This window comes from Nyctereutes procyonoides, unplaced genomic scaffold (genome assembly GCF_905146905.1).
Source record: "Nyctereutes procyonoides isolate TBG_1078 unplaced genomic scaffold, NYPRO_anot_genome, whole genome shotgun sequence".
Classification (NCBI taxonomy): domain Eukaryota; kingdom Metazoa; phylum Chordata; class Mammalia; order Carnivora; family Canidae; genus Nyctereutes; species Nyctereutes procyonoides.
In genome coordinates, this window is record NW_026575131.1 from 46,590,609 (window position 1) to 46,602,629 (window position 12,021).

The 12,021-nt window shown below is 43.9% G+C and overlaps 1 protein-coding gene and 1 pseudogene across 1 annotated transcript; one reads left to right on the forward strand and one right to left on the reverse strand.

The window, feature by feature from the left end:
- The first annotated feature begins 2,688 nt into the window (after window positions 1-2,688).
- Window positions 2,689-4,011, forward strand: LOC129522118 (olfactory receptor 10H2-like). Its single transcript, XM_055344275.1, has one exon. The coding sequence runs from the start codon at window positions 2,941-2,943 to the stop codon at window positions 3,898-3,900; it is 960 nt and encodes a 319-aa protein (XP_055200250.1). The 5' UTR covers window positions 2,689-2,940; the 3' UTR covers window positions 3,901-4,011.
- Window positions 4,012-8,230: 4,219 nt separating this feature from the next.
- Window positions 8,231-8,868, reverse strand: LOC129522154 (olfactory receptor 10H3-like; annotated as a pseudogene).
- Window positions 8,869-12,021: the final 3,153 nt, after the last annotated feature.

The window sequence follows — 12,021 nt, forward strand, 5'->3', positions numbered from 1 at the left end:
TGAATTTGGAAGTACTCCATCTCTTTCTATCTTTCCAAACAGCTTTAGTAGAATAGGTATGATTTCTTCTTTAAACGTTTGGTAGAATTCCCCTGGGAAGCCATCTGGCCCTGGACTCTTGTGTCTTGGGAGGTTTTTGATGACTTCTTCAATTTCCTCCCTGGTTATTGGCCTGTTCAGGTTTTCTATTTCATCCTGCTCCAGTTTTGGTAGTTTGTGGCTTTCCAGGAATGCGTCCATTTCTTCTAGATTGCCTAATTTATTGGCATAGATCTGTTCATAATATGTTTTTAAAATCGTTTGTATTTCCTTGGTGTTGGTAGTGATCTCTCCTTTCTCATTCATGATTTTATTAATTTGAGTCTTCTCTCTCTTCTTTTTAATAAGGTTGGCTAATGGTTTATCTATCTTATTAATTCTTTCAAAGAACCAACTCCTGGTTCTATTGATCTGTTCCACAGTTCTTCTGGTCTCAATTTCGTTGGAACTCTTTCAATCTTGCAAAACAGAAACTCTATACCCATTAAACGAAACTCCCCATTTCTCACTCCCTGTAGTCCTTGGCAGCCTTCATTCTACTTTCTGTTTCTATGAACTTGACTACTTTAGATACCTCACATAAGTGGGATCATACAAGATTCCTCCTCTTTGGGGACTGGCTGATTCCACATAGCATAATGTTCTCAAGGTTCATGTGTTGTAGCATGTGACAGGATTGCCTTCGTTTTAAGGCTGAATGATATTCCATTGTATGGATATATCACATCTTGTTTATCCATTCATCCATCAGTGGCTATTTGGGTTGTTTCTATCTCTTGGGCTAATGTGACTCATGATGTTGTGACCAGTGTGCAAATATGTCTTTGAGGCCCTGCTTTCGCCACTTTTGCATATAGATCCAGAAGTAGGATGGCTGAGTCATAGGTTGTTCTATTTTTAATTTTTGGGGGACCATTCATACTATTTTCCATAACTGTTGCACCACTGTACAATCACTAGAGTTGTAATGGCACTAGAGTTCCAATTTCTCTACATCCTTGCCATTTTTTTTAGTTACTTTAGGTAATAACTATTATCTTATATTTATTGATAGACTACAATTTACTTTTTGCCCATTCTCCAGTTATTAGGAATTTAGATTATATCCAACATTTTGTTATTCTTTTTTTTTATAAATTAATTTTTATTGGTGTTCAATTGGCACAATGCAGTGTCATTTAAACATTCATAATGTTGTGCCACCAACACCTCTGTTTAGTTCGAAGATATTTCACCACCCTAGAAGGAAATCTGCTAACCCATTAATAGTTACTCTCCATTCTACCCTACTCCTATTCCCTGGCAACTGCTGATCTGCTTCCTGTTTTTTTTTAAATATTAAAAAAATGAAGATTTTATTTATTTATTCATGAGAGACACATAGAGAGAGGCAGAGAGCCTCTGCATCAAGCCTGATGCAGGACTTGACCCCAGGACCCTGGGATCACACCCTGAGCTGAAGGCAGATGCTCAAACACTGAGCCACCCCAGTGTCCCCTGCTTTCTGCTTTGATCCATTTATCTATTCTGGATATTTCAAATAAATGCAATCATACATTATGTGGTCTTTGTGGCTAGCTTCTTTCACTCAGCTTAATCTCTTTAAGTTTTATCTGTGTCGTAGTATGTGTCAGTACTTCATGGTCTTGTATACCTAAATGATATTCTATTATATGATTATACCACTTTTTGTTTATCCATTCATCTGTTGACCCATTCTGCATTTTAAAAGAAGATGTTGCATTTTTAAAAATATTTTATTTATTTATTTATTTGAGAGAGAGAGAGAGAACATGAGTAGAGAGAGAGGAAGAGGGAGACGGGAAAGCCAACTCCTTGCTGAGCAAGAAACCTGGACACAGGGCTCAATCCCCAGGATCCTGAGATCATGACAGATGCAGGGCTCAATCCCAGGATCCTGGGCCTGAAGGCAGATGCTTAACGAGGAAACCACCCAGGTGCCCCAAGGTGTTGCTTTTTTGCAAGTCTGTTGGTGGCAGAGAGAGGAAGACGGAGAGACAGAGAAGCAACACCTGATGAAGCAGATGCTTAGGAGAGCTGTCCTCACAGGGAGCCAGGGCAGATGTGAGTCTGTTGCCACTTAGGGAAGAACATGAGAGAACCCACAGCTGCGAGCCTTGGTTGCTCCATGAAGGAGGAGTTTGGGGATAGGAGAGTAGGTAGGGCTCAGGGAGAGGGAAGGAGATTCAGAGAATGGCACTGGTAAATGACCAGAGATAGAGTGCCCAGCTGGGGTCAGACTCTGGTGATGCCCATCACTGCCACATCCTTGTGAGCGACTCACGCATGTTAGACCACACAACAGCAAGAGTAGCTAAAAGCTGAATGTGCGTCACCTCGCCTAGTGCCACGACAGCCCTGTGGCATAAGCATTAGTATCCCATGTTCCCAGTGAGCTAGTAAGGGGTAATGCTGAAAATTAACCAGAGCCTGCATCCTCTCTTCGTCACGCAAGAGAGGTGACCAAGAGCTGAAGATAGCAATTAGGGAGTAGCTCGGACTTAAAATTCAGGAAGGATTTGGAATCACAGAGACGGAGAGAAGCATGGAGTGATTAACATGCTCAAAGGCAGGAAAGCCAGGTGGTTGTATATGGAATCAATAATAGTAATAACGGTAGTTGTAATTCTTATCACCAGTATTATTTTTTACCGCGTTCTTGCTAATCGCCAGGGCTACACTGTGCCCTTGAAGCGCATAATCTTCCCTGAACCTCAAGCAGCTCTGAGGAGCGCTGACAGTCATCAATGAGCAGCGAGTGGCAGAGGAACTGGCCCAGAGTGGGGACCCCCCCACCCCAGGAAGTCCTCCGGGGCTGGGCTCAGCGCAGAACCAGAGCTCCTGCCCCCCGGGCCACCTTCACTCTCTCCCCACTCAGGGATGGCTGCCACCTTGGGCCTAAACCACAGCTCTGTGTCTGAATTCATCCTCGTGGGCTTCTCCACCTTCCCGCCCCATCTCCTGCCTGCCTTCTTCCTGCTGTTCCTGCTCATGTACCTGTTCACGCTGCTGGGGAACCTGCTCATCATGGCCACTGTCTGGAGCGAGCGCGGCCTGCACACGCCCATGTACCTCTTCCTGTGCGCCCTGTCCATCTCCGAGATCCTCTACACCTTGGCCATCACCCCGCGCCTGCTGGCAGACCTGCTCTCCACCCGCCGCACCATCGCCTTTGCAGCCTGTACCAGCCAGATGTTCTTCTCCTTCACGTTTGGCTTCACCCACTCCTTCCTGCTCACGGTCATGGGCTACGACCGCTATGTGGCCATCTGCCACCCTCTGCGCTACAATGTGCTCATGAGCCCCCGTGGCTGCACCTACCTGGTGGCCTGGTCCTGGGCTGGTGGCTCGATCATAGGGCTGGTGGTGGCCACAGCTGTTTTCCACCTCACTTTCTGTGGACCCAATGAGATCCACCATTTTTTATGTCATGTGCCCCCTCTCTTGAAGCTGGCCTGTGGAACTGATGTACCAATAGTGGCCCTGGGTGTGGGGCTGGTGTGCATCACTGCCCTGCTGGGCTGCTTTCTCCTCATCCTCCTCTCCTATGCCTTCATCGTGGCTGCCATCTTGAGGATCCCCTCTGCTGAGGGAAGGCACAAAGCCTTCTCCACCTGTGCATCCCACCTTATAGTGGTCATTGTGCACTATGGCTTTGCCTCTGTTATCTACCTCAAGCCCAAGGGTCTGCACTCCCAGGAAGGCAACACCTTGATGGCCATCACCTATACGGTCCTCACGCCCTTCCTCAGCCCCATCATCTTCAGTCTCAGGAATAAGGAGCTGAAGATCGCCATGAAGAAGACCTTCCTCAGTAAACTCTATCCCTCCAGCATCTAAGTGGCCAGTGTGGGGGTGGTCTTAGAATAAGGTAGAAGGATGACCATACCCTCATCTGTACAATGGGGTGAACAATGACTACCTAGTAAGATTAGTAAAAAGTGAACGAACAAGGGGTGGTGGAAAGGGAGGTGTGCGGGGGGTGGGGGTGACTGGGTGACAAGCACTGAGGGGGGCACTTGATGGGATGAGCACTGGGTGTTATGCTATATGTTGGCAAATTGAACACCAATAAAAAAAAGTTTTTGAAACAACACCCATGACATAGCAGGTGCTCAATAAATGTGAACTTTACTTCTTTTTCCTCCCTTGGTTTGTGTCTTGGATATTAGTTTTATTTATAATCAAACAGTTTTATCAAGATATAATCCACATGCCATATAATTTGCCTGTTTAAAGTACACAATTCAGGTGGTCTTTAGTATATTCAGAGTTATGTGATCATCATCACAATCAATTTGAAACATTTTTGTCACCCAAAAAAGTAACCTCTACCCATTCAGTCCCCATTTCTTCCCCAACTCCCATAACCCCCCAGCCCTAGGAAACCACTTTTTTCTTAGAAAAAATTGTTTAAAAAATTTTTAATTGAAGTATTGTTGCCACACGATGTTAGTTTCAATTATAAAATATAGTGATTTGACCCCACACAATACTATTACAAATACCATTGACTACATTCCCTATGCTGTACGTTTCATCATTCCTGTGACTTACTCATTCCACTTTGCTTGTTCTGGATATTTCACATAAATGTAATTATACATCAGGTTGTCTTTTTGACTGAGTTCTTTCACTTAGCACAATGTGTTCAAGGTTCCATCATGTTGTAGATGTGTGAGGCCCATTCATTTTTATTGTCAAATATTATTCCATTGTATGGACATATTGTATTTCTTTTTTTTTAATTTAAATTATAGTTAGTTAAGATTCAGTGTAATATTGGTTTCTGGAATAGAATTCAGAGGTTCATTGCTTAAATACGACACCCAGTGCCCATCACAACAAGTACGCTCCTTAATATTCATCACCTATCTAGCCCACCTCTCACTCACTTCCCTCCATCAACCTTCAGTTTTTTCTCCATCATTAAGAGTCTCTTATGGCTGTTTCCCTCTCTCCTTTATCCCCCCTTTCCATATGTTCATCTGTTTTGTTTCTTAAATTCCATATATGAGTGAAATCATATGGCATCAGTCTTTCTCTGAGTGATTTATTTCGCTTAGCACAATACCCTCTGGCTCCATCTACACTGTTACAAATAGCAAGATTTCGTTTTTTTTTTTAAGATTTATTTATTTATTCATTCATTCATGATAGACATAGAGAGAGAAAGAGAGAGAGAGAGAGAGGCAGAGACACAGGCAGAGAGAGAAGCAGGCTCCACGCAGGGAGCCCGATGCGGGACCCGATCCTGGGATCACACCCCGGGCCAAAAGCAGGCGCCGAACCGCTGAGCCACCCAGGGATTCCCCAAGATTTCATTTTTTTGATGGCTGAGTAATGATGTGATATATATATATATATATATATATATACATATACATATATATATATCCATTCATCACTCGATGGACATTGGGGCTCTCTCCATAGTTTGGCTATTGATAATGGGACACACTGTATTTCATCTGTCTATTACTGAACCTCTCAGTATTTCTACTTTTTGCTATGTTGAATAATGCCACTAGAAACATTTTGAGTACACATTTGAGCACACAAATATTTTTCTTGAATATACGGTTTCATACTGTTGCATGTATACTAAGGAGTGGATTTTTTGGATTCAAGGGTAACTTTATGTTTAATTTTTTTTTTTTTTGCAAACACACGAGGGTTTATTACAAGCTTGAGCTAGGGTTCAAGTATACCCAACACAGCGGAGCAGGGACTTGGACCCCGAGACTAAGAGGCGTAGCAGCTTTATAGGGACCAGTGGCCAATGGGATACACAGAAAGTTGCACAGTCATGTCGGTCCACATGCAGGTGGCTGATTGAATTACATTTTACCCTAAAGTATCCATTTGAACTGGCCTATCATTTAAAGAAAGTTCCATACTGTTTTCCAAAGTGGCTGCACCCTTATATATCCCCACTAGCAGCTTAGTAGGGTTCAAATTTCTCCACTTCTTTGCCAACATTTGTTATTACCTGTCCTGTATCTTAGTGATAAGAAGTGGCATCTCATGGTAGTTTTGATTTGAATTTCTCTAATAAGTAATGATATTGTGCTTCTCATCACATGCTTGTTGGCCATTTCTATGTGTTCTTGGAGAAATGTTGTTGAAACATTTCACCAATTTTTAAATAAATTTATTTTTTATTGGTGTTCAATTGACCAACATACAGAATAACACCCAGTGCTCATCCCGTCAAGTGCCCCCCTCAGTGCCCGTCACCCATTCACCCCCACCCCCCGCCCTCCTCCCCTTCCACCACCCCTAGTTCGTTTCCCAGAGTTAGGAGTCTTTATGTTCTGTCTCCCTTTCTGATATTTCCCACACATTTCTTCTCCCTTCCCTTATATTCCCTTTCACTATTATTTATATTCCCCAAATGAATGAGAACATATAATGTTTGTCCTTCTCTGATTGACTTACTTCACTCAGCATAATACCCTCCAGTTCCATCCACATTGAAGCAAATGGTGGGTATTTGTCGTTTCTAATGGCTGAGTAATATTCCATTGTAACATAAACCACATCTTCTTTATCCATTCATCTTTTGATGGACACCGAGGCTCCTTCCACAGTTTGGCTATTGTGGCCACTGCTGCTATAAACATTGGGGTGCAGGTGTCCTGGCGTTTCATTGCATCTGTATCTTTGGGATAAAACCCCAACAGTGCAATTGCTGGGTCGTAGGGCAGGTCTATTTTTAACTCTTTGAGGAACCTCCACACAGTTTTCCAGAGTGGCTGCACCAGTTCACATTCCCACCAACAGTGCAGGAGGGTTCCCTTTTCTCTGCATCCTCTCCAACATTTGTGGTTTCCTGCCTTGTTAATTTTCCCCATTCTTACTGGTGTGAGGTGGTATCTCATTGTGGTTTTGATTTGTATTTCCCTGATGGCAAGTTCCATGCTCATGGATTGGTAGAATTAATATTGTGAAATGTCAATGTTACCCAGGGCAATTGACACGTTTAATGCAATCCCTATCAAAATACCATGGACTTTCTTCAGAGAGTTAGAACAAATTATTTTAAGATTTGTGTGGAATCAGAAAAGACCCCGAATAGCCAGGGGAATTTTAAAAAAGAAAACCATATCTGGGGGCATCACAATGCCAGATTTCAGGTTGTACTACAAAGCTGTGGTCATCAAGACAGTGTGGTACTGGCACAAAAACAGATACATAGATCAATGGAACAGAATAGAGAACCCAGAAGTGGACCCTCAACTTTATGGTCAACTAATATTCGATAAAGGAGGAAAGACTATCCACTGGAAGAAAGACAGTCTCTTCAATAAATGGTGCTGGGAAAATTGGACATCCACATGCAGAAGAATGAAACTAGACCACTTTCTTGCACCATACACAAAGATAAACTCAAAATGGATGAAAGATCCAAGATTCCACCAAAATCCTAGAGGAGAACACAGTCAACACCCTTTTTGAACTCGGCCACAGTAACTTCTTGCAAGATGCATCCACAAAGGCAAAAGAAACAAAAGCAAAAATGAACTATTGGGACTTCATCAAGATAAGAAGATTTTCCGCAGCAAAGGATACAGTCAACAAAAGTAAAAGACAACCTACAGAATGGGAGAAGATATTTGCAAATGACGTATCAGATAAAGGGCTAGTTTCCAAGATCTATAAAGAACTTATTAAACTCAACACCAAAGAAACAAACAATCCAATAATGAAATGGGCAAAAGACATGAAGAGAAATCTCACAGAGGAAGACATAGACATGGCCAACATGCACATGAGAAAATGCTCTGCATTTCACCATTTTTTTTGTTTGTCTTTTTGCTAAGCTGAAATAATTCTTTATAGTTTCTAGTTACAAGGCCCTTATCAGATATGTGAGTCTCAAAAATTATCTCACATTCTATGAGTTGTCTTTCCACTCTCTTGCTGTTATTCTTTGCAGTACAGATGACATCCAATTTATGTATTGGATTCTTTTGTTGCTAATGGTTTGGGTGTAATGTGTAAGAAATGATTACTTAATCCAAGGTGATGGAGATTCCTAGCAATGTTTTCCTCTAAGAACATGATAGTTTTAGCTCTTACATTTAGGTCTGTGATGCATTTTGAATTAATTTTGGTACATAGCATGAACTAGGGATCACGCCCTGAGCTGAAGGCAGACGCTCAGTCACTGAGCCACACAGGTGTCCCTGGATGATTTCTTTATGACATTTTTGAGCTCCTTATACTGAAGGCTGAAAATGATTGGGCTGAGAAAGGGAGTGAAGACTGTAGGTGGTGGCCATCAGAGTGTTACTGTCCATAGAAATGGGTCCACGGGCTGGAGCTAGATAGTGGAGGCAAAAACATATTGCACAACGACCACAGTGAGGTGGGAGACACAAGTGGAGATGGTCTTATGCCTGCCCTCAGCAGACAGGATCCTCAATACCATGGGCATGATGAAGACACAGGAGAGGACAATGAGGCATAAACAGCCCATCAGAGCTGTGACACACACCAGGACCACTCTCAAGGTGACAGATGATGTCTCCTTCCCACAGGCCAACTTTAGGAGGGAAAGCATGAGGCTGGAAAAATGGTGGATCACATTAGATCCACAGAAGGTGAGGTGAAAACCTGTCAGGGTCACCATCATCCCCATGATTGAGCCACCAGCCCAACATCAGAACACACAATGGCACAGCCATAGGGACTCATGAGCATGTTGTGGTGCTCTGGGTGGCAGATGGCCACATGCTGATCATTGCCCATGGTTATGAACAGAAAGGAGTGCTCTATGTCCTCACAGCACTTTGCCCTCATTTACTCATTCATATAGTCAAAAAATGTTTTGAAGACTTATTTTATATGGAAATAGTCTAGGTGCTGGGATCCAGCAATACCAGAGGCTAGATCTCTGTCCTCTCCTATCTATGCTATGGTCCACTGAGGGAAGCTGTCATATAACCAAGATGATAGCAGAGTGGTCACAGGTGTTTGGGGACAGCCTAGGGATCTGGAAAAGCTAAGTGTGGGTCACAGACACAACCTGGGATTAGGAGACTTTGAAATTGGTGGTGTCTGCAGGAAAATCTGGAGGGTGAGTAGGTATGCTTCAGGTGAGACAGGCAGGTGGAAGAGACATTTGCAGACAGGCGGGAGAGCAGAACAAAGGCTCAGGGTGACAGAGATATGGTGCATTTGGCACAATGGTATGTTCAGTGTGCCCCAGAGAGTGTAGGTGGTTGGGGGAGGTCTGTAATGTGAAGGCAGACAAGTAGGAAGGGCAAGAGCATGCAAGACCATTGTGTCCACTTGAGGAGTTTGTTCTAAGGGCCATGGGGACCCCTAAATGTTTTTTTAAGATTTTATTTATTTATTCGTGATAGAGAGAGAGAGAGAAGGAGAGGCAGAGACACAGGCAGAGGGAGAAGCAGGCTCCATGCAGGGAGCCCGACGCAGGACTCGGGCTCCCTGCATGGAGCCTCCAGGATCACCCCCTGGGCCAAAGGCAGGCGCTAAACCACTGAGCCACCAAGGGATCCCCCCCTAAATGTTTTTTAAATGCATAGAAGAAAGATCTGTATTCCATTATATGAACATAGTCAAGAATGTTTCCTGGTGGGGCTTCCTGTGAATAGTGTTCTAATGACATATAGTACATGTCTTTTAGTAGATTAATACTTATGTGTTATGTTGGGACTGTAGTTAGCTGTGTAAATACAAACTCATAGGGAATACCTATGTTCAGTTTGAGTAAATACCTCCACACAGTTTTCCAAAGTGTTTGTACCAAGAGGTACATTTTAGTCATAATCAGCATGCAGACTCCTGTTCGTAGAGACCAATCCCCCCCCCCCCCGCCGTCTGGTGAGGGATGCAGGCTGCTGAGAGCAGGTAAGGTGGGCAGATGGAGGAAGAGATAGGAGAGGTGTTGGGGCACCCTGGATGGCATACTGAGGTTGACTTCAGAGGTAGAATGAACAGTGTTGTTGACTTGACAGAGGGAGACAGGAAGTGAGCTGTGTCTAACTCTCAAAACACCAAATGGATGAGTTCTTTCCAAAGCAATGATCAAATCTCCAGCTACCCAGACACAAACTTGGTGTCTTATAATTCTGTTCAATACTGACACTAACTACCTCGAGATGCCAGTCACAAGTATTGGGTGCCCAGGGTACCTGCACTTCTGTCTGAAATGGATACAAATGTGAGGATTTCCAAATTCCCCCTTTCAGTTTGGATACTTGACTACAATGAGTTATAGAAATCAGGAAAATGCCACACTCACTCTCTCAGGTTTATTATGAAAGACACAACTCAGGAGCAGCCAAAAAAGAGATGCATCCTGCAAGGTATAGAAGAAGGAGTGAGGAATCTCCATGCCCTCTCTGGACATGCCACCCTCCTAGTACCTTCATGGGTTCATCAACTGCTAAGATCTCTGAATTCCATCATTCAGGAAGTTTTTATGGAGGTTAATACATGGACATGATTGATTAAATAATTGATCATCACTACTAGAGTATCAGTCTGTAACCCCTCTCTCGCCCCTGATGGTTCCAAGTCTCTAATCACTGCTTGGTAGCTCTGGTGAGCGGCCTCCTTCCTAAAATTATCCTGCGCTACCAGCCACCACCCAATTCACTAGCAATCAAAAGCCACTATATAAAACATACTGAAAGGGATTTTAGGGGAAAGGAGAGAAAATGGGTGGGAAAAATTAGAGACAAAACATGAGAGACTCCTAATTCTGGGAAATGAACAAGGGGTGGTGGAAGGGGAGGTGGGCGGAGAGATGGGGTGACAGCGTGACAGGCACTGAGGGGGGCACTTACGAGATGACCACTGGGTGTTAAACTATATGTTGGCAAATCAAATATATATATACATATATATATATATATGTATATATATATGTATATATATATATAAAACTGACCACAAGGAGGGGTGGGGCTGGCTAATTGGCCAGAATACACTGAACACTTCCATTGACCAAAAGACACCAGTCTCTGAGACCCAGCTCTAAACTGCCCTTATTGAATATAAACAATAGTGAAAGGGAATATAAGGGAAGGGAGAAGAAATGTGTGGGAAATATCAGAAAGGGAGACAGAACATAAAGACTCCTAACTCTGGGAAATGAACTAGGGGTGGTGGAAGGGGAGGAGGGCGGGGGGTGGGGGGGAATGGGTGACGGGATGAGCACTGGGTGTTATTCTGTATGTTGGTGTATTCAACACCAATAAAAAATAAATTTATTTAAAAAAATAAAAATAAACTGCCCTTATTGTGAGAAGCCTCCACCTGTTTTGACCCCAAGACAAGGCCCTGGATTCTCACTCTGGGATGCTCAGCTCCTATGACCCTGTCTTGACCCAAGGGATACTAATCCAGCATCTAATCAATTAGATGGCTTCAGAGGCAGAATGAACAGTGTTGTTGACAGGACAGAGGGAGACAGGAAGTGAGGACTTAGTCCTCTGGGCAGAGAGAGACAGCAGGGAGCCTTTGTTGTGTTGGAGTGTTGGAGGAAGGAATAGAGGCAGCAGGTCCCTGGAGGCCCTGATGATCTTTCTGGCCTCTCCAGACCCTGAGGGCAGCCCTTGCAGGTTGGTGTCCCAGGGAGCCCCTGCGGAGCAGCCTGCTGGGAAGCTACAGCCAGGTTAAAGCACACAGCATCAGTTCCAGGAGCCCTGAGGTCTGGCCCCACACCTGCCCCTGTGTGCTGCTGACAGAGCTTTTCTATTCTTCCCTGCTGGCTGCTTCCTGGAAGAGGCAGCCCAGGCTGAGGGGGACCAGGAGGAACAGGGTAGGTTGTAATATTTGACAGTTGTGGAGAGCAAGGCCAAGAGAGGATGGGGACAGGTCCTGGGAGAAGAATCACAGGACAGGCTCTCAGCCTCAGGCAATTTTTGGGAGTCTTTTCAGGTTGTTCTTGGATTCTTCACCCAGCCTAGTGTCCTTACTGCT

Excerpts from the sequence above, each read along its gene's own strand:
- LOC129522118 (XM_055344275.1), top strand. The coding sequence starts at position 2,941 with ATGGCTGCCACCTTGGGCCTAAACCACAGCTCTGTGTCTGAATTCATC.